The 22498-nt window shown below is 48.2% G+C and overlaps 1 protein-coding gene across 1 annotated transcript in view; it reads left to right on the top strand.

The window, feature by feature from the left end:
* The window catches only part of LOC133348677 (N-acetyllactosaminide alpha-1,3-galactosyltransferase-like), a 47726-nt gene extending 25762 nt beyond the window's left edge, over window positions 1-21964 (top strand). The window contains exon 5 of the mRNA XM_061561618.1: window positions 19865-21964. Within this exon, the coding sequence (XP_061417602.1) occupies window positions 19865-20398 (534 nt within the window). The 3' untranslated portion in view covers window positions 20399-21964. The remainder of the gene's footprint in view (window positions 1-19864) is intronic.
* Window positions 21965-22498: the final 534 nt, after the last annotated feature.

Here is a 22498-nt window from a genome sequence, read left to right as displayed (position 1 = left end):
TCTTAGTGTGTTTATGTTATGTTAGGTCTCCAAATGCATATCTCAACGCAGGATACAGTTCTTATAAATAAGGGTTATGCATGGACTTGGAAAGAAACACTCAAACACTTCTATGTTAAGCAATTTTAATTCTAAACAAAAATATGACACTCTAATATGCGAACTCTCATGCTCGGAATTATCCATGGTACCATCGGGGAGATTTCTCTCAGTGAGCAGCATATTTAACCATCACTGTTTTTTTTCTTTTTCAACCGCACATCTCATTAATTCCACCGCGTAACGAGCATATCCGGCGACAGGTCGGGTCTTAAAACAGGCATGCAACGATAGTCATACGAAAGGCAAATAGCAAATTATTATATCCCGAAGACAAAAGCATACGTCAATAGATTCGTCGGCAAGATTAAATTGTTTTAACTAAATGTTTGAAACACTGGTGTGTGAGTGTGTGCGTGTGTTCTTTGTGGGAGAGCGTATTCTGGGCTCCGCTTTAATTAATTCTTAAGCGAGATTCTATGACAAAGGAACAGGTTTGACACAATATTCTCTCTCTGTAAACGTGTAGATTCGTGATGAGGATTTCAAGAGTTTTAGTTTGCATCGACGAATCTATTGGTCGTTTATGCGATAAGAGAAAACGAAATAAAAAAAAGAAACGCATAATACACTTATAACCGACGGATTCTTAATCACTCGATGGGCCACGATTCCTCACGGCCAGCTGGTGTTCATACTTTATAATTAGTATTCTTATGATTGTCTAGGGTCGGTCCCATTGTGTGGGAGAGGTGGATTGTCTCTTAGATAAATTCTTGCATGAGCCCTGGGGATGTAGATGTGTGTGTGTGTGATTACTTCCTTGGGTTTGTGAGTGCGGGAGGGGATACGAACGGCTGGGAGTTTCCTCTCGCACGTGCGGGGTTGCAGCGAGACGCGACTTTCTCCCTCCGCTGGAGATGAGCGGCGTCGGCCCGATGCTGTCCGTGGAGAGGCTCGGTCGCTGGGTGGCGCCCGGTGGGGCTTGGCGGCGCTTGGCGCTGGCACCCTCTGTACTCTGTAGCGCTGGTGGCGCGGCGGTGCTCGTTCACTCGTGCGCTGGTGGCTGGCACTTTTGTGCTCGGGCACTGGACGACGCGGCTGTGTGCGCTCGCCGGTTTGGAGTGCTCTGGCGATGAACGATGCTCTCGTTCGTTGCTGGGTTGACGTTGGGTTGATGTTGGGTTGACGTTGGGTGTCTTCGCTTGCTCGAGAATGATAACTGAAATCTCCGTCAGTTTCATCGCACCTCGGCGGCTCGGTGTAGCGATTCTTCTTCGGTGGTGCAGACCTCGGCTTAGCACGTCGCTACTCAGCGAGCATCGCCATTCTGGGTGATGAGAGAGCTCCTCCGTTGGAGGTGATGAGATGAGATGATGATTAGCGGAGCCCCGGTGATGAGCTGAGCTCCGATGAGCTCCGATGATCTGAGTTGAGATGATCGTGTCTGGGTATATATCTAGAAAAACTACTATGCTTCCGAGCCTGGCTTCAAAGGGCCGGAACCATAATTTTTGTTCGCGTGTGTGTGGACACAGCTGCGCGTGTGTCCGTGTGTGTGTTTATTGGAATAATACAATTCTTCAAGCGACGCAGCCGTTCGCTCAGCCTCCGTAATAATTAACATGGAAAGAGGCGGGGGGGGGGGTCTTCCTCGCGAAACGGTGTCACAGATGAGTCATCAGACTAAAACAAGACTGACGATTCGCGTTCGCACCGAAAATTATATAATCCCTTCCCACTCTGTTTCTGTTAACAAGTACACTTTGCTTTGATTTTGCTTGGTGTGGAGAACAAGGGGGGGGGCGGCTTTCCCGCGGGCTCTTCGCCAACAAAGGACTTTCCTCCAGATGGCCCCCACCTTGCCTCGCTCTGGGCGTTACCTTTGTCTCACACAACTTTTAAGTTTTTCGTTTTCTGTTTGGAAGTTAAAATGAGACTCACTTTACTTCTTATAGTATTATTGTAATTGATTCAAGGTATGTTGTAGCTGTGTTCACAGTATTTCCATCGTGGTTTGATTTCTTTATGGGGAGATGTTATCCTTTGTGTGCAAATCTTGCTATCCGTGCCACGGGAAGACAAAGGCGGTCGGGGGCTCCCTGTCCACAGAGCACACTCTAATCCTGCACCCCGGGTTGTGCCGTCTGGTCTTCAATTGGAGTGATAATAAATAATGTTCCCCCATTCTTTGTCGCTAAGTTTCGGAATTTCGTTATTAAAGGGAACATGAAAAGTTAATCAAAGCGAAGCCTGTGTCCTCTCTCGTCGGGGGGGGGGGGGGGGGGTATGCGTGTGTGTTTCCTTTTATGACCGACTCTTCCGTTGGAGGGGGGTATGCGTGTGTGTGCGTTCTTTATTCTTATTGAGACATCTGTTGAATTTCCTTTCTCAAGCCGTCCCTTCGTCGGTGGACACAGATTCCCAACTTGCAATAAAACTTTTTATGAGGAGGGCCATTTCCCTGCTCTGGTGTGCTCGCTGCGCTGTCCCGATGCTTCGGGAAGACAAAGGCGGCTGTGAGGCTCCCTTCCCATGGAGTATGTTACATATTGGTTAGGTATGACCGACTTATTTCGCACTTAACTCCTCTAGATGACCCTTGTATACTATTCGTAATAATAATGTTTATACTTGTTTTTGGTTTGTTTAGAATTATTATTACTACGTGTTTTCATAGCGTTTATTAACCTTTGTTTCACTGCCTGCATTCTGGGCCTGCGCTGCCCGTTCTCGAGTCATTACTATTATCTGATGCCAGGGTTAGGTAATTCGCTTTGGCCTAGGAACGATCCTGACTGCCATATTATTATCATTATTTTCCAACCAGAACATTGGTATTGAATTAACAAATGAGGACTCACGACCCCCTGGTGCAGACTAAAGTCTGCTTTTTAATTGGAGTGAGGGTGAGAATAGATAATGTTTGCTTAATATTTGTCGCAAAGTTTGTAACTTTGTTTAACTAATATGGCTCAAAACCAGTCTGTTTGCTTTCCCTGTTGCCAATTTTTGAACTTTTAATCGTGGTATTAAGGGAGCTAAAAAATTATATATGTCTCGTGACGCCTACTGCCTGTATTGTGTGGGGGCCTTTTGAAGTGGAGGTCATTGTTTTAACCCCATTTGCAATTCCCCACCCCCTCTCTATCTGTGTGTGTATGGGGAGGGGTTTATTATCCTTTATGGTTCATCTCCTGCCCTCTGGCCTTTTGATGCGAGCGTGTGACTGCAGCTGCTCGAAAAAGAAAAAGGGAGGGGGGGTTCGTTGTTTGCGCTTCCGAGTGACTGTGAACCCAAAAATTATTGGCCGAATTATTCTTAATATTAATTCTGGAAAAAGGGCATATATACAAAAGTACTCTCTCTCTCTTTTATTCCAGCCTTCCCAGCGTTAGGGGATAACCACACACCGGGTCGGGACAGCCAACATGCTGCCAGACCCAGTTCCACTCCAGATCGCAGCAACCCCGACTGAGTCGGAGCTCGCCTTTTTCCTGAACAGCATGGCCAGGCTCCGCCCTCGGCCCCACACCCCTCTGGATCCCCCAGAGGGCTCCGTGCCTTGCCCACAGGTGCAACTGGTAGAACGGCTGTTACTCCTAATTCTCTTGTCTACCAATCTCCCAGCGGCACTCGCTACAGTGCTACAGTGACTAATTCCCTGTCACTACATCACCCCCCCTCCGCATCCCCTATGAAAAAAAGAACCCAGCGCAATATTCGCAATGCATGTCAACAATCCAGCCCCCAAAATAACAGCAAGCCAACGACGAGTAGGGGCGGTCATCTGCACCGAACCGATTTGGAACGGGTCCTTGTCGCAGGTCCCTCGTATGGGCCTGGCATGGGGCCCCCAGGGACCCCGGGGGTGACTCGCAGCTGGCTCAATGGGCGTGGTCCCCACCGGGATGAAGGTGGAGGAGAGGAAGAAGCAGGCGGCGGTTGTACCGTCCACCCCGGTCCGCCTGTGGGCGGCACCGCTGGCAGTTCCATGGGCGTTAAGCCCTGGGATCCTGCGGATGGAAGAACAGTCTCTTAGATGTGCGACCTCCGTAACCGTACGTCCATCCCCGTTCGAAACATCACACACACGGCCATCAGATGGTGGAGTTGAATTTCCCTCATAAGGTGGAAAATAGGGTTTCAGTCGTGACGGGTGCACATACCAATGCCTCCGACCAACCAGATGTGCGACCTCCGTAACCGTACGTCCATCCCCGTTCGAAACATCACACACACGGCCATCAGATGGTGGAGTTGAATTTCCCTCATAAGGTGGAAAATAGGGTTTCAGTCGTGACGGGTGCACATACCAATGCCTCCGACCAACCTGGATCCGTACACACTGCGGTCACCTAACCTCAATTACCTACACCCTGCCATGGCCTATGTAATTTAGGAGATGTTGCCCACAGATACCTGGGGGAAATGCAATCATTCCCTCTCCCCAGGTTTCCACGATTTCCGATTCCTTAAGCCCATCCACTTTTTCATTTGCAGCCTGCCATTTGGTTGAATTTCCCTGGGACGCCTCCCATGCTTCCATCAACCGCTATAGGGTGAGGCTCATCAGTCCCAGAACAGCGACTCTATTTTTGCTTGGCTCAATATTTAACTGGGCTTCCATTGGGGGGGGGGGGGGGTCGCATTCTCTCATGTACATCAATAACAATGGAAAGAATCCAGTAGAGGCATGAGGAGCCATCCTATAGGCCGCAAGATCTCCTGGAACATGTAGGTCCCAATCGGACTGTACCTTGTTAACCTGTTGGCAAAACATGGTCGTAAATGTCCTATCTAAACGCTCTACCATCCCGTCAGTCTGAGGATGATAGGGCGAGGTTTGAATTTTCTTCGTACCTCTTGCAATAATGTTCCGGAGCCCCCTTATCCAATACATAACCATGCAGGAACGCGTCCATATTGGACGCGGCCGACTGATCCGATAGGGCCATGCCGCCGACTGATCCGGTAGGGCCATGCCACCGGCCACCGTGACAGGTACTCTATCCCTACCAGCAATAATTTATTTCCCCCGGAGTTGTATAAAATGGCCTGAGGATGTCGAAGGCAACATGCTCGTTCACACGAGACACCCCAATTGACTACAGCGGTGGTCGGGTCAGTCTCGCCAGGAGCTTCTGGCGGGCACAAGCTACACAATCCTTGAGCACATTGTGAATGTTCTCTGCTATTCTGGGCCCAAATAAGTCCGCTTAAATGTAGACAACGTTGTTTGCACCCGAGGTACATCAATCGCACATGGGCAGCTCTCATTACTCTACCCCGCAGAGCAGTTGGCACCACGATACAGTACCGCTGTACCTCCGTTCCCCAGTGCATAAGTAGCCCATCTCGGAGGACCACGGGGGACATACCCCCTGGACCCTTCCTATCGCTTGGTGCATCAACAAGGTGCCATAACTTTAGTAAGGAGGCGTCCTCCGCTAGGAGGCGCCCCCATTCCTCGTGCGCAAGACCAATAGTATTATCATGCGCCACGCCTGGTACAGGTGGCGGAGCATCCACCGATGCTACGACGGCACCTGACTCCCCCTCATCTACCTGCTTACAACGGCTGGCACCCATCAAACCTGTGTACTTGTTATTCGACCATAACCGTGACAGAGCGTCCGGGTTGCAGCGGCACAACCCTTTCCCATGGGTGACTTCGAATGAATAATCTTACAAGATTTCCAACCATCCCGAGAGTTGTTGCGGACGGCTGATTGCAAAGCCGCATGATCTGTGCATACCATAAACTGCCTACCGTAGAGGTATGGGTGGTACTGTTGTACAAAGTGCATAATAGCCAACAACTCGCAGCGCATAAACACAATAGCGCTGCTCTGCGGGGGACAGCACCCAGACGCGACCACGCTCTCCACCCCGTTCTCCACCTGTGACAACAAGGCGCCGATCCCAGTATCACTAGCGTCCATTTCCAACGTAAACTGCAAGGAGAAATCAGGGTATCAAAGGGGGTGCGTGTTAACGATGCCGTCGCACAGTGCAACAAATGCAGCCTTCCTCCTCCTTTCCCCACCGACAACCTCTGGAGCAGCTTAGTGATCGTCGCAAACCAGGGCACGAAGCGGCAGTAATACGACACAAACCCCATAAAACTGCGGACCTCACCCACCGATGTGGGGGGGGGGGGCACGTATGCACGCAGTCTTGTCAGGGTCTGTGGCGATCCCAGACTCGCTAAAAATTTGTCCCAGGATTTGAACGGATTTTTGCAAGAGGTAACATTTCTGCGGCTTGAATTTAAAATGAGCTGCCCGCATTTTAACAAATATCACACGCCACCGCTGCAAATGTTCCTGGAACATGCGACCAAAGACAATCTCGTCATCCAAATAGTTCAGACATGACTCCCATTGGAGCCCCGACAGTACCAACTCCATAAGTCGCTGGAAAGTGGCCGGAGCTGAGTGAAGCCCAATCAGAAGCACGTTAAATTGAAACAGCCCTTGTGGTGTCTGGAACGCTGTTTTGGATTTTGAACTTTCTTCCAGGGGCAACTGCCAAAACCCTGACAATAGATCCAGGGTGGAGAAAAACCGCGCCCCCGACAAGGCATCCAACGAATCGTCCATCCGTGAGAGAGGATACGCGTCCGCCACAGAGACTTTAATTAATTTCCAAAAGTCCACACAGAACCGCAAACTCCCATTTTTTTAACCAGGACAATGGGAGCACCTCACGGACTGCATATTATATTGGTGGCCACCAACTCGTCGACCGCCTGACGAACGAAGTCCTTTTCTTTTGGACTTAACCGAAATGAGTTTTGACAAATGGGAGCGGCGCCACCCGTATCAATCTGGTAATGCATCAGGGACGTGCGGCCAACATCAAATTTACCCTTACTAAATACATCAGAGAATTCCCAAAGCAATGCCCGCAACTCGCCCCTCTGCTACCACGACAAATCCGGATTACCCATGCACAACGGATCCTTCCACGAGTCATACAACACCACTTCCCGTTCAACTGTGGTCACGACCCGAGTGGTTACATCATCCTTTTCTTCACAACACGCAGCCGTCGCATGGGCCAACACCGTACCCGCCTGTATGACCACGGTATCTAGCCCAGCATTCAATACTTGCAGGAAGGGCTCCTGATACCCCCTCACTATCGTTTGAGCCCCTATCAAAGTGAGCATCTGTGCACCAGGGGGACCCTAACAGTTTCACGCACAAGGGCCCGAACCACAGCATTAGCCATACACCATCCAGTAGAGGACTCCAAAAACCTCAACCTTAGCCCCGACGGTAACTCCACACAACCCTGGTCAAGTAAAATCCGGAGGGGCATCCTCTTAAAAAATCCATCCAATAAACAAGGCACTGCCAATGAAATTGAAACCAACTGGGCCCGTCCTTTCAGTATCACCAATCCATATCAATGCCTCAATTCGGCCCACAACTCCCCTGACATGCATGCCCTCTGTTCTGTACCCGCGGCTGCCATCGCCTGTGCCAATACAGTGCCTTCCTGAATAACAATCGGCGTATGCCCGCATTAACGACTTGAATGAAAGGGTCGCTATTTGCCGACACCACAGTCAATGCCTCCACCAAGGAGGGTGTCCGCGACACCGTATTAGAGGGGGTCAACAAGACCCCTTCCGCCGGGTTCGCCAAGGGCAAGTGTTTACGCAGACGTCGTGGCACAAACATCTGCGTGGCTGGTGGAACACGTACCGTGCGGCAAACCATAGCCTGCATAACAGCATCGATCGCGGTATACTTTATAGATGTTTTCAAAAAATTCAGATGCTGTCCCAATGGCATCTCAATACAGCCCCTATCCAGCCGAATGTTAAGGGGCATCCTGCGCAAAAAATCCACGCCTAAAAAGCATGGCACGGCCAAAGTAATGGAAACCAACACAGGGCCATCCATGCGTACATCCCCTATTTGTATCATAGCAATCATGCGACCCACAATCCCGAGACTACCTTCATTGCCCGTCCACCTGCTCTAGTGGTTGGGGTGAGGCTGGCAACGTTCGAAGAGTCGACAGTGAAACGAGGGTAGCCGAAGCACCCATGTCGATTACCACTCAGACCTCTACCCCCTGAATAAGCGCCATAATGTCCAACGAACCCGGCATGGCACCGAACGCCCGATAAGCCAACGAACACCATTTACCATCGTCATACAACCCGTCGTGATGAGCATTTACAGGGCAGGGCAACGCGGTAAGGATGAGTGATGGGGATGGAGTGGCCATGTTCATGATGTGTCGCGACTCTCCTGTGGTTCTCGGAGTGAAGATACATTGACGTCGTAGGTCGCAGGAGCTCCAGGCATACCGCCAACATGCAGCCGGCAGTTCCTGACGATGTGGCCCATCCGCCCGCAGTTGTAGCACCCACGTGAGGCGTATCCTCTTGGCGGTCCGCGCCATGGTGGCCACCCAACCGGCGACTGACCTCCTCGCATCTCTGCACGTCGTGAACTTAAAGACCAGTGCTGCATATCCAGTGCTGCTGTCGGTGGCCGTTGAGTCCCCTTTCTCTGTCGTGCACGCCATTGCAGCTTGGCTCTTCCCTGCGGTCCAGATGCGCCACTCCAGGGCGAGCGAGTCGAGAGCTGCCTGATTCAAGGAGAAATAGGCTGCCCGTCTGAGGGCTAATAGAGCACTGCGGAACACCAAGGGTGACTCCATGACCCCCCGCTTTCTAAGCTGGAACTTCCTTCAGATGGTCGACGGTGGTTCGAAAATAGCTGCCATCGCAGCGCAGGCTTCGGCGAGTGATGATCGATCGGTCTGGGTGATGGAGTAGAAAATGGCCAGCAAGTTATCGTCGAGGGCCGTTGGCAGGGCCCACAATGCCTCGTGCTCCGACCAGTCGATAGAGCAATACACTCATTTCAAAGCGTCGATGAAATGCCGTCTAGTCACCCTCGGTCATGGAAGACTTTGCTGTTTTTCCAGGATTTTTTTGTTGCACGTAGTCACTTTAAGATGTTTCTTGTTCATGTTTTTGTTTTGTTGCAGTTGCACCTAATAAATTAAACTGAAACTTCTCGGACAAGATCGGCGTTGTTGAAGGGACGTGAAGACCGTCGATTCCGTCGCCATCCCCGTAGACATCGTTCAGCCCGCCGCCATCAACATGTTGAACATGTATGTAACTGCTGCCAGCGTGGTCTCCAAGTGTGCAGCAACGTCCCACCAACTCCGTCTCGTTGTGCTGGCCGGAGTTTTCTCGCGCTCACCCACTTATGCCGAGGGCAGCCGGTCCTCTGGTTCCGCTGGCTGAGCAACATTTTCGGGAGCCGTGGTGGGAACAACCTCCTCGGCATTCTCATCATCGGAAGAGTCGACGGGTAAGTTTTCTTTTAGCCGCTTTCTTTGACATGGCTGCGTAGTTCTTTACCACTTCGACACCAAATGTAGTGGCGTTATTTTACACGGACAAATTGTATTTCTTCTGTGTCACTTTTATACGAACAGGACTCCTCACGTTCAACACCATGTAACTTCGTCGCAACTCTCCCACTTGCTTCGCTCTATCTCTCTTCCAGCCTCTCCACTGCTAGCCTGCTCTCTCTCACTCTCCTAGCCTCTCCACTGCTAACCTGCTCTCTCTCTCCTAGCCTGTTTTCTCTCTCACTCTGCTAGCCCGCTCTCTCTCACTCTGCTAGCCTCTCCACTGATAGCCTGTATGGAACGTTCTGCTCGCTCCACTCTCTCATTCTGCTAGCCTCTCCACTGCTAGCATATCACTACACACTCTGGTAGCTTCCCACCGTCCATTCTGCTAGCCTTTCCACTGCTAGCGTATTACTATACACTACTAGCTTCTCCACTGCGAGCCTCTCACTATATACTCTGCTAGCTTCTCCACCTCAAGCCTTTCGCTATACACTCTGCTAGCTTCTCCACTGCTAGCCTCTCGCTATATACTCTGTTAGCGTATCTACTGCTAGCCTTCCACTATATACTATGCTAGCCTCTCTACTGCTAGTCTTCGCGCACTCACACTTAGAATTCCGCTAGCCTCTCTATTGCTAGCCTGTCTACCCTCGCCTCTCCAACCTCGCCCTTACCTCCAATGGTGGATCAGCCATCACCGCTGGAGAGGACGAGGTGCGGAGAGTAGGGCCCGGGACTTCTCTTGTGTTCACTCTTCTCTTCACTCCAACCAACTCAACTCCCTGCCTCACACGTTGCCATATTTATATTGCTACTCATTAAACGCACTCATTAAGCTGGCGTCCTCTCATCACCCCTCGCACATGGTTTCCGCTTCTTTTTCCTCAATCTGCAGACTCTGGGGCACCTACACCGTGTCTGCATTTTCAGCCAACCAATCACTAATATGCATCTTAATTGGTCGTCTCTCTCTGGATTACTCTATGCCCAGTAACCGGGCTGCACATAATGACAACATTATCCGCTGTGGCTTCGTAAGCCCGGCACCACATTGACATTCACAGTCACTACACTTTTTTTTGCCTTGTCTACCTCCACCACCCGGCCGATCAGCCTACAGGTTAGGTGGTAAACCTCGGTAGGCGTGATGTAGGTACGTTAGAGCATCAGAACAACTCGTCTTCCACAAGGCTTCTTTTATAGCCCCCACAACGGCCCATGTCTGGGCGAAAGCCCTTCCTGCTTTCCGCCAAAAAACTCCCCAAATAAGATCTGGAATTGTGACCTTGACCGGATAAAAACGGGCTAGCAAAGGCTGGCATAGCTCCCACAACTCCAGTGCAAAGGGGCATCGCACAAAAAGATGACTAGTGTACTCGTCCGAATTACAGCCCGTTGTGCATTTAGGGGTGTGGGTCATATTGCGGGAATGTATAAACGCCCTCCATGGCAACCTGTCCCAGGCCGACCAAACAAAAATATGTCCCTTTGCGTCTTTGTTAAGGCCTCAGACGCAACGTTCTCCCATATTTGATGGTGTAGGGCACTCCGTGTGCCTGGTACCTCTGCGCAGGTTTCCCTTTTGCCAATCTCAACAAGGACACTCCGTGGGTGACACGACTCTCTTACCAGGGTCGGCGCATCTTCTGCGATGTACTTGTTTACCGCGGCACATAGGCACCCTTGTGTCCAGGCGAGGGGCTTTCCGCAAGGCAATGGAGCCATCCCTAATCTACGAAGGAGCCATGCCAGCCTATACTGTAAAAAATATGGAGCCTTTGCCTGGGACCCATCTGGAAAAAAAAGCGGAACGTATTACAAAAAAAATCGTAGTCAGGGTACGCGCGACACCGTTTGCAGGGTGTTTGTACATCGTCTTCCTCTTCACCCAGTCCACCCCGCCTCCCCAAATGAACTCGAAAAACAATGTCTCCATACAATGCACCATTTTCGCAACTGGCGGGAAGATGTGCACCAGGTAGTTGAGCTTAGGAAGCATTTCTACCTTCAACACCAATATCCTTCCTTCCATGGGGAGGTTGCTGGTCATCCACCTGGCCAGCCTGCCCTTCACTGCCTTTATTTTTGTATTCCAGTTATTTTTTGCAGATTCCTGTTGGTAGAAGGTGACCCCCAGGATATGAATCCCTTTTACCTTCACTCTCAGTTGTGTTGGCCGACCTTCAAACAGCCTAGGGTCTCCAAAAATCACAATTTCGCTCTTATCCAGATTAATCCTGGATCCCTAGGCCAAATTAAAAAAAAATGTCTTACAAGTTCCAGTCCCTCCCAAACCGAGGAAACATCCCTGCAGAACACCGCAACATTATCCTTTTACATTGCTATCTTTGTTCTCTACACCCCGGGGTGTGCACCCCTCGAATTTTCTGATTGGCTCTGACCGCCTGGGCAAACGGTTCCATGCACATGACGAATAGGACTGGTGACATGGGGCACAACTGTCTCACGCCCGATCTAACTGGGACTGCTTCAGAAAGGACCCCGTTTATCAAAAGCCTGCTAGAAAGATTACTATCTAGCTTTTTCACCCACCCACCCACCTAAACGCTCTCCTATCCCCATGCATGCGAAAACCGAAAACAAATAATCATGCGATATGCGGTCGAAAGTCTTTTCCTGGTCTAAATTAATGAGCCCAAGTAACCCTCCCCCATCCACCGTGGTCTCTAGGACCTCTCTTTGTAAAATAAAATTGTCTGAAATATTCCTACCTGAGACCGCACATGTCTGGTCTGCATGTATTAGTTCTTCTACCACTTTTCCTAGTCGTGTTGCGATGGATTTGGCTAAAATCTTATAGTGCGTATTTAGCAGGGTGATTGGGTGCCAGCTCCCAAGGTCGCTGCGGGCCCCTTCCCCTTATATATAAAGGATATTACCTCTTCCCTCGTGGACTTTGGTACTGGACCCCCTGCCAAAATTTCCCTGTTCAATTATAAGTCATGCTTGATGGTGTCCCAGAATTTGGCAAAAAACATCAGCCGGTATTCCGTCATTCCCTGGTGTCTTGTGCAAACGTAGACCTCTCACCGCCTCATCCAGTTCCTCCATTTAAATTTGTTTATTCATCTCATCAGGAGCCCTGACCTTCTGTTTAATTTCTCGAAGAAGGAAATCCCGGGCTTCTGCCTCCGATGTCATATGACCATACAGGTCCGTATAGTAGTCTCGCGCCGCCTCAACGATGCCTTCTGTCTGCGTCAGTCTGCCCAAATTAGGGCTGATTAGCTCATGGATTATGCTTTCCGGCTTCCTACACTTTTTTTAAAAGAAGCGCGTGCACTTTTCCCCCTCCTCTACTGCCCTAACCTGTGCCCTAAAAACGAGCTGTGCTACCCGTCTCTCAAGCGACAAGGAGATTTTATCCTTTAGATGTCTTACTTCGTCCATCACTGGAAACCTAGTTTCAGCAGCCGATACACCTTCTCTAGCTGATAATTCAGGCCCCTTAACTCATTTCTGACGCTCATTATTTCGCTGTGTACCTGAAAAAATTCCTTTGTCTGGCTTTTGACCATTTCCCACCATTCTGCCATAGTGCTAAAGCAGCACCGTAGGCCTCTCTATTCCTCATAGCATTTGATGAAAGCCCTCGTCACCTTCTCGTCTGCTAAGACACTCACGTTCATCTTCCAGATCCCTTTCCCTATCTGTAATCCACCTGGAATTTGTAACCTTGCCGTAATCAGTTTGTGATCCGAAAATGAGAATGGTTCATTCTCCACATACTCCTCTATTCTTGAAAGTAGAGAACCTGAACTACTGGCCCAAGTGAAGCCTGGGCGTGCTGGGTGCAGCAACCTAAAGGTGTCAGTTAAATGAATATCCTTAAACAAGGCACTGACTTTCCTAGAAGAGGGGTCTATCTTCTGGCCACCAAAAGTAGACAGCACATCTGACAGGCTGAGCGGGCAGTTGAAATCACCCCCCAATACGACATGCTTATGCGTAACCAGCAGGGCAGCTATATTGGCCCCATAGTTTCACTCTCTCTGCATACGTCAATAAGGCATACTGCAGCTCCGTCGTATGTGACGTCGACAAATTGGAGATGGCCAGGGACCACTTCCTGGGCTTCCTATACCTCGACCCTTCTACATCCTAGGAGGATGGCTACCCCAGTGCACTTATTAGAGTTGCTCCCGTGACCAAAAACAGTGCCCGTCCCAGGGCTCAAACAGCTTCGCCCGGCCGAGGGAGTACGGCAGGTGGCATTCCTGCAGGAAATAAATGTTTTTCCTTAAAGTTTGCAGATAATGCACCGTTGCTCTACGCTTAACCACACCCTAAATTCCCCTCACATTGGCTGATGCTATGCAGCCATGGAGAGCTCAATGACCAGGGGTGTCTAGTCCGGCTCAGAGACGTCCTCCAGCAATGAATAACAGTTCATGTCTACCAAGTCCAGGAGACATTCAGCACTCATGGGTTTCGGGGCAAACCCCCTCTCTTGGCTCGTCTTGGTTGTTATTTCTTATTCAGTCGTAACCAAGTCAGTTGACGAGTCTGACGGTCGAGGACCTTCCCAGGGGGCAGATCCCGGTGAAGTACTCGGTGTCCTCCGCTTCCTTTTTGCTGTCCTCACGAAAGATCCCTCGTCATCCTTATTCTGTTGCGCCCCTGCCGTCTGGCAAAGCTATTAAACAAAACAGGTCAATAGGCTCGACTTGCAGCATCCTCCCAACCACTGTCCGCGCAAAAAGTCTAGTGGTCCATCGTTACTTCATCTGGTACGTCTTCCTTAAAGGCCACCCGAATGCCGTTGTGTCGCGTAGCATGGACCGGTGTGAAGCTTACCCCCGGTCCACCGCACCAACGCCCCACACATTTCTGATGCTGCTCTGCCCCCAGATTCTGCATCTACCTTAGTAATCTTGTTCTGGTCGCCTTGTGCCCGCTGGCCAGTTGAGTCCTCAGCTTCCACAGTATTCTGGCCCAAACTGACGGAGGTCACCTCCCTCCGCGCCGGCACCTCTGCTCTCCTTGGTCGCTGCCTCCAGGCGTCCTCTGTAGCCCGCCACCTCCCAGTCGAGGTTGACGCCTGCGCCACATCGCCCTCCTTCACGGACCCACGTCCTCCAGATGGTCGAGTCGTGGCGGTTCCCACCTCGTCAGCTGTCGACATGGCCTGGTCTTCTTGGCTCGCCTGGACAGCACGGCAGTTCTCCATGTCCACCTGCGATTTCGAGAGGCAACCACTGGCCCAATAGCCAGGGTACGCAGGCAGGTACGCAGGCAGGTACGCAGGCAGGTACGCAGGCAGGTACGCAGGCAGGTACGCAGGCAGGTACGCAGGCAGGTACGCAGGCAGGTACGCAGGCAGGTACGCAGGCGCACAAGATGAGGAATGGACTCTCTCCTACACCACCCGTACCTGCTCAAAACAAAGATGAAGACCACGGCTGCTGAGTGTAGATGATCACAACGACGACGGCACGACGAGTTCCACTGCAGATCGTAGCAGCCCCGACTGTGAGTTGGAGCTCGCCTTATCCTGAACAGCATGGCCAGGCTCCGCCCTCAGCCCCACACCCCTCTGGATCCCCCAGAGGGCTCCGTGCCTTACCCACCCGTGCAACTGGTAGGACGGCTGTTACCCCTAATTCTATTGTCAACCAATCGCCCAGCGGCACGCGCTACAGTGACTCATTCTCTGTCACTACACATGTACACTTGATAAGCAAATTCGTTAAGCTATATTTAGCGTGCCAGATTGCTTGTGAAAAAAAGCTCATAGCTCAGTGGGCTTGTTGTATATGCTGGGTTATGAAATTTTGTTAAAAATAATACAAATGAATAATAATAAAATAAAAAATGCGTAATTCGCGGAAATTATGCTAATGTATGTAATTATATACATACATTATGACAATCACGGAGATAATCGTATCAATTTATGCGAATGCTTGCAATTATGTTAATGTATGCAGTTATGATAATTAGGCTTAGCTTCGTTATCCAGAGTTGTATCAATCAGGATAAAACGATTATCTTTGATTAAACCTTTATTGATTATCTTAGTGTGTTTATGTTATGTTAGGTCTCCAAATTCATATCTCAACGCAGGATACAGTTCTTATAAATAAGAGTTTTGCTTGGACTTGGAAAGAAACACCCACCCACTTGTGTTAAGCAATTTTAATTCTAAACAAACATATGACACTCTAAAATGCAAAGGCAAAAGTATACGTCAATAGATTCATCGGCAAGATTATACAATTAACGAAAATAAATGACTAAAACATTTCTTATTCATGTAACTCGACAGCAGCAACTGCTTTGCACGATCAGTTGATATTGAACGTACCAACTTGAAATTGCAACCCTTTTCGAAACACAAAGATAACTTTTTGAAAGTCTTATTCGTGTGCGTGTTGTGTGCGCGTTGTTTCCTTGTAAAATTAATCATTTTTTTAGAGCCGGGAGTTTCCCGCCCTGCTCCCTCGCTCAAGCGTGTCTGCTTTTTTGCTCGCTCTCTCCACTGCTAGATGAGTGATTGTGTTCACGTTCACGGTGACTTTCAGACCGCAGTCCACTCACTGGCATGACTATATATCTTGTATTCTCTGCAGGGAATGGATTCTTTGCTCCGCTGCAAGTCTCCTACCACCCACTCTTCCATTGACATATTTCGTTGCTTCCTCTTAGTATCTTTCACTCGACAGTCAATGGTATAGTGTATAGCAGATTGTATAATAATACATAGTATAAAATTGTAATGTTTAATACAATGTATAAGGCAATATATAGTATCGTAATTGTATAGTGAATATACAGCAGTGTGATATACAGTAGGGTGGATAGAATAATACATAGTGTAATATTACACTATGTATTATTCTAAGCCATCTAAGGTGGTGTATAGTAATACAGTATATAATTTAATGTTGGGTTTGTCTATGGCAGCATATAGTACGGGGTAGACCCGTGTGATGTAAGGGAAAAGTTTAGCTGGAAGCATATTCTACTTTTTTGCGACATAGAATTGTAATGTATTACTTACTGTTAGTAGCTCAGCTTATTGGAGAGTATATTTAGTATTCTGATGATACTATGTAGTTTATACTTTAGTTTTTTACGTGGTTGTTCAGTTACTGAAGCTACACACTATTAACATTCCTTCCCTTTATTAATGCTACCCCTATCCCCTCCCTTTGATGCTGCTAATCTTGCATAATGCACGGGCATAATATGACTTTGAAACCCCCCGCCCACCTCCTACGCATTTCACAATTAGTACTAATCACATACCTGCATTTCCCATAAATATGCTAAATTGCTCTTGATATGCAAATTATTTTGTCAAGGCGCCCTTCCCCCCTTCCAACCCAGCTTTAATATACGCTCCAAGCGTAGTGGTGTTTCATTAAGACGCTGTCTCCCCGACAGACCTGGTCTTCACCTGAGGACGGCTGCTTGCGTTGTGGCCGAAACGTCGTGAGAATTATTTTATTACGTTTTATTTTTATTATTTTATTACTTCCCTTCTACGTGACTTTACCGAAAGAACCAAGAAGATGCAGGTTGATTGTTGAGTCGGCACGATGCTCGCCTTCGGCGGTGCCCAATAGCGCTCGCAGCTCATCACGCGGGTACCCGGTGGTGCCTCTCCCGCCTTTCCTTCAGGGCTGCGCTGGTCCAGGCTTTTTCCACTGCTCTTGTAATATCTCCGTGCACTCTCCCTTGGCGTGCCACCGCCAGCTTCGCGCACAATGTAGAATCAAACTTTTAGCGATACTCTGTCGGTCCATGCCGAACTCAGCCCGTAACGACCCCTCCTCTTCCCATCTCCCCTCGAGGCACGGCACCCATGGTTGGTGTTGATGGTTCGGCAAGCCTCCGCCCTGGCTCCCTTGCGAGCCTCCCTCGCAACACTGCGTCGCAAGCCGAGTCACAAGACTGAGCAGGACTCTAACCAGACTGCCCTGCGTGATGTGCATTTGTGCTTAAAACCCAAAAACGTGAACCCCTCCCCTCTGCGCATCTCTTGCAATAGAAACAACAACAGAAAAACAGACGTCCCAGGAATGTCAGGTCATAAACCCTTTTCGCGACCCTCTAACTCCCTTGCTCCCCCTGCGTGGGTCATCCCGAAGCCAGACCCCTCTCCTGATTTGATGGCTGGCATGTTTGTGCCGAACCGTTGGAAGACAAAGGTGGCGGGGAGGTCCTGACGTTTGCTGTTTTTGATGGCATTCCACGTTTACCAGATGCCCGGCGTGGAATGTGATGAGTAGTGGGTTGTTTTCATTATTTAATTTAACACAATTGTTCTTAATATAAGTTTTTGGAAAAAGGGGCATACATACAACAGGCTTTACCTGGTCAATTTAAAATTGTTGATTTGTATTTATTTTATTTTTTTGTGATTTGCTTACCTTTCCTACATTTTGTACTCCTATCATGTTTTGTATCGTTTCTTGTTGTAACGTTCTGACCTGCTACTCGTGGACATATGTGAAAACCCTACTATCAAGCAAAAAAAAAGAATAAAAATTTACCAAAAGAACCAAGAATAGGTCTACATTATAGACTGCCAGTACGCTCACTCAGGTTAAGAACCAGGCTACAGTCTACATTATAGACTGTCAGTACATTCGCCCAGCTTAATAACTATTGCTACAGTCTACATTTTAGACTGCCAGAACACTCACTCAGATTAAGAACCAGGCTACAGCCTACATTAGTGTTTTTTGTTTATTATTTTTATTCATTTAATTTTTATTTTACTATCTACGTGACTTTACCGAAAGAACCAAAGAAAATGAATAATCGATTTAGGTCTACAAATCCTGGAGGTGGCGAGATTTTAACTACCTCACCTTGTATACAGGAAGTCGTCGGTTCAATCCCATCTCTAACCCTTTTGTAATCGAGTTTGTTATGTTCTCCCCATGGTCACCAGGATTTTTTGCCGGGTCCTCTGGCATTTTTTCTCCATATTTAGAATTGTGCGTTTATAGTAGTTGGCTGAAATAAATTTCCACGTGATGATAAGCCACTTCATTGGGTTAACATTTGTGATAGCCAGGTCACTTCTGAAAAATAACTATAAAGCTCAGTGGACTTTACTTGGTAAGATTTAAAAAAGTTGAATTTAGTATGACGATATGTGATTTGTGTCTGGGAATGAGGTGACAGGGATGAGGGGAGCGGGCAGGAAATAGAAGAGTGGACCGTGGAGATAAAGGGGGCATTGGAGAAGGGACGGGAGGATATTGCTGTGGATGAAGGAGGAGGCTGTGGATGAAGGAAAGAACTGTGGATGAACGAGGGAGCTGTGAATGAAGGAGGACACTGTAGAAGGAGGAGGGAGCTGTACATAAAGGAGGGAGCTTTGTATGATGCAGGGAGCTGTGAATAGAAGAGGGAGCCATGAATAAAATAAGGAAGTGTGAATTAAATATGGGGCTGTGAATGAAGGAGGAAGCTGTGGATGGAGGAGAAAGCTGTGGATGAAGGAGGGGGCTGTGGATGAGGGAGGGAGCTGTACGTTATGGAGGGGAAATAAATGGACTGGAACCCTGACCTGTCTTGGTGTGTTGATGAGGGGAGTGTCTGCTACAATAACAATTATAATTTTAACTGGCAAGACAGATGTCATGCGTAGATCCTCAATTCGTCAATTCGACGTGCATGACATTCATGTGATAGGACAGCAGCAGCGCTTTGAGTCTACTAATTTGAAATTGACTTTTTAATACCGAGTTTATTATTGTTGTTATTATCGTACTTGGTTCTTTGATAGGTACAGTTGTATATTATATAGATGTGTTATATATATAGTGCCCGGGTTCAAGGCGCTTTACAACAATTATACAATTGTATTTAATATGATAATGGTTGAGATAGTAAAGAGTGGGGTTACTCAGAGTCGTCGTGTAGTTATAGTGACAGGAAAACAGGCTGCAAAGCTTAATGAGGGGTGGGTTAGTGCTAGGGGTTGGCGTAATGTTAGGGGTTTGGGTAGTGATAAAGGTTGAGGTAGTGATAGGGGTTGGGGTAGTGATAGGCGTTGCAGTAGTGATAGGGCTTGGGATTAATGATAGGGGTTGGGCAAGTGATATAAGTTGAGGTAGTGATATAAGTTGAGGTAGTGATAGGATTTGGGGTAGGCGTAGTGATAGGAGTTGGGGTATGCCTTGTTCTCGCTAGGGGGTGAGGTTAGGCAGTATCAGGATAATGATGATGATGGGCTAGGGGAGAAAATATGTTTTTTTTTTCTGGAGGGACGGATGCTAGCGATAGTGATTTCACGTTTGATGAACTTATTTCACTCAAAGAGTAATTGTTGACTGAAAGAAAATGAACAAAACATTTTAGTCGCACCATCACTGAGTTTGTTGACCAAACTGAAAGCAGAGGACAATGACTCTGGCGGCATGTGTAATTTTCTTTTCAGGTGGAAAAGCGCCCACGCTGGCAGGACATCTGCATGGATCGCTTCAAGATCATCAATGGGCTTGTTGAGACGACCGTGAAGGAGGAGTATGTTTTCTGTTTCGACGTGGATCTGCTGTTCACAAACCGCTGGGGTCCCGAAGTTCTGGGCAGCACCGTGGTCGTCCTCCACTCGTGGTTCTTCAATTTGGACCCAGCGATGTTCACCTATGAGCGCCGGCCAGAGTCTATGGCCTACGTTGCGAACGGAGAAGGAGACTTCTACTACCACGCGGCCGTGTTCGGTGGCCGCAGGTCACATATGAAGAACGTCACGCACAACATTTTCCAGGCAATCACTAAAGATCGCAGTGCTGAGATTGAAGCCATCTGGCACGACGAAAGTCACCTGAACCGCTATTTTATCGACAACAAGCCGAGTAAAATATTATCTCCAGAGTACTGCTGGGACGAGGAGGCCACTAACGCGGCCATTAAGGTGAAACGCTTGATCTGGGTTCATAAAGATAACGATGCTCTCCGAGAGAACCCATAGCCTCACCGCCAGTGAGCCTAGCTATATAGCGGCATAGGTTTTGCCGTGTGGAACTCCTTTTGCACCGCATGTCGCCAACTGTACTAATTGGAGGTGTGGTGGAAGGACAACAAACTTAAACACAAAAATCAGTTCGAAAATGTTCAATATATGTGGGTGTGTGGGTTTCTACTGTATGTATGTATGCTGAACTCCTTTCTCACCATACGTAGCCATCCGCACTAATCGGAGGTAGGATAGATCTGTATGAGAAGGATCAGAAGTGTATTTCCCGAGTGGAGCCCATTGAGCTAAAAAGACTAGTTAAGTCAACATTATCATCATCATCAGCCAGCCATGATCAATTAATTGTTGAATGAAGGCACTCTGAAGCCATATGTAGCTATCCTAGATCATGCAAAACGTTTGCACAATTTTATCGTGCGCATTTAGCCGTCCACTCTACTTTTTCAGACGTTTATTTCTCACTCAGTAAAACCCATGTGCTACGAGGATCTTACTCAAGAACGACTCGGCAGGCAGAAAACATCAAAGCATTCCACGCAATTAAAGATTGAAATAAAGTTAATTAAAATAACAATAATACATGATAAAAGTATGCTGTTGCATTTGTCCTTATGTCCGTCAACTAAATTATAAGAGCCTTTCAGAAGGCCTGAATCAAAAAGTTTTAGAAAGTGGACAACCCCTCCCAAATATATGTATATTTCTATAACTTTTGTAGGCATATGTGCCTACACACCCTACATACAATATAGTGAGATGTATCTGCACACATGGGGGGGGGGGCTGTTGTATATGACGGATTATGAAATTTTGATTAAGAAAATGAAAATATTAAAAATGCCTAATTTGCATACATTATGCTAATGTTTAAAATTATCTGCATAAATTATGATAATCACTGAGATGATCGTATTAATGTATGCGAATGCTTGTAATTATGTTAATGTGTGCAGTTATGATAATTATACTTAGCTTCGTTATCCAGAGTTGTATCAATCAGGATAAAACGATTATCTTTGATTAAACATTTATTGATTATCTTAGTGTGTTTATATTATGTTAGGTCTCCAAATTCATATCTCAACGCAGGATACAGTTCTTATAAATAAGAGTTTTGCATGGACTTGGAAAGAAACACCCACCCACTTGTGTTAAGCAATTTTAATTCTAAACAAACATATGACACTAATATGCAAAGGCGAAAGCATACATCAATAGATTCATCGGCAAGATTATGCAATTAACAAAAATGAATGACTAAAACACTTCTTATTCATGTAACTCGACGGCAGCAACTGCTTTGCATGATCAGTTGATATTGAACGCACCACCTTGAAATGGCAACCCTTTTTGAAACACAAAGATAACTTTTTGAAAGTCTTATTCGTGTGTGTCCTGTGTGTGCGTTGTCCCCTTGTAAAATTAATATTTTAAGTAGAGGAAGGGCGCTGTGTCGGACCTTGTGGGGTGGGGGAGGGGATACAACCAGCGGCCAGAAAGGTTTCCTCTCGCTTGGGCGTGGCCGCAGCGAGCCGGTCCTGCTCCCTCGCTCGGGCGTGTCTCTGCTCGTGCACTCTCTCTCTCCACTGCTAGATGAGTGGCGTCGGCACAACGCTCGCCGTCGTGGCGCGCGATGATTTCGTCGTCGGATAGTGCGCAGCTCCGCCACTGCTGGATGACGAGTCGGCACGACGCTCGGTGACGCCCGGGTCGTGCTGCTCGTGCGCTCTCTCTCTCCACTGCTAGATGAGTGGCGTCGGCACGACGTTCGCCATCGTGGTGAGCGATGATTCCGTCGTCGCCACCGCTGGACGTCTTCTCTGTTCTCAGCGGGTGTTGGTCGATATGTGTGTGTATTAAACACACGGCGCATTCGATGGCGCTCTCCTCTTCCTCATTTTCTCCGTGCTCTCTCCTTGATCGCTGCCAGCTTCACACGGACACCCGCCCTTACTTCAGGGCTGCGTTGGCTCAGGCTCTGGACGATGCGGCTGTGCGCGCTCACCGGCTTGGAGCACTCTGGCGATGAACGATGCTGTCGTTCGTTGCTGGGTTGACGTTGAGTTGACATTGAGTTGACTTCACTATTGCTCG

This window comes from Lethenteron reissneri, chromosome 27, assembly GCF_015708825.2.
Source record: "Lethenteron reissneri isolate LAM-NWPU_2019-01 chromosome 27, ASM1570882v1, whole genome shotgun sequence".
NCBI lineage: Eukaryota > Metazoa > Chordata > Hyperoartia > Petromyzontiformes > Petromyzontidae > Lethenteron > Lethenteron reissneri.
This window is presented reverse-complemented; position numbering and strand designations above follow the sequence as displayed.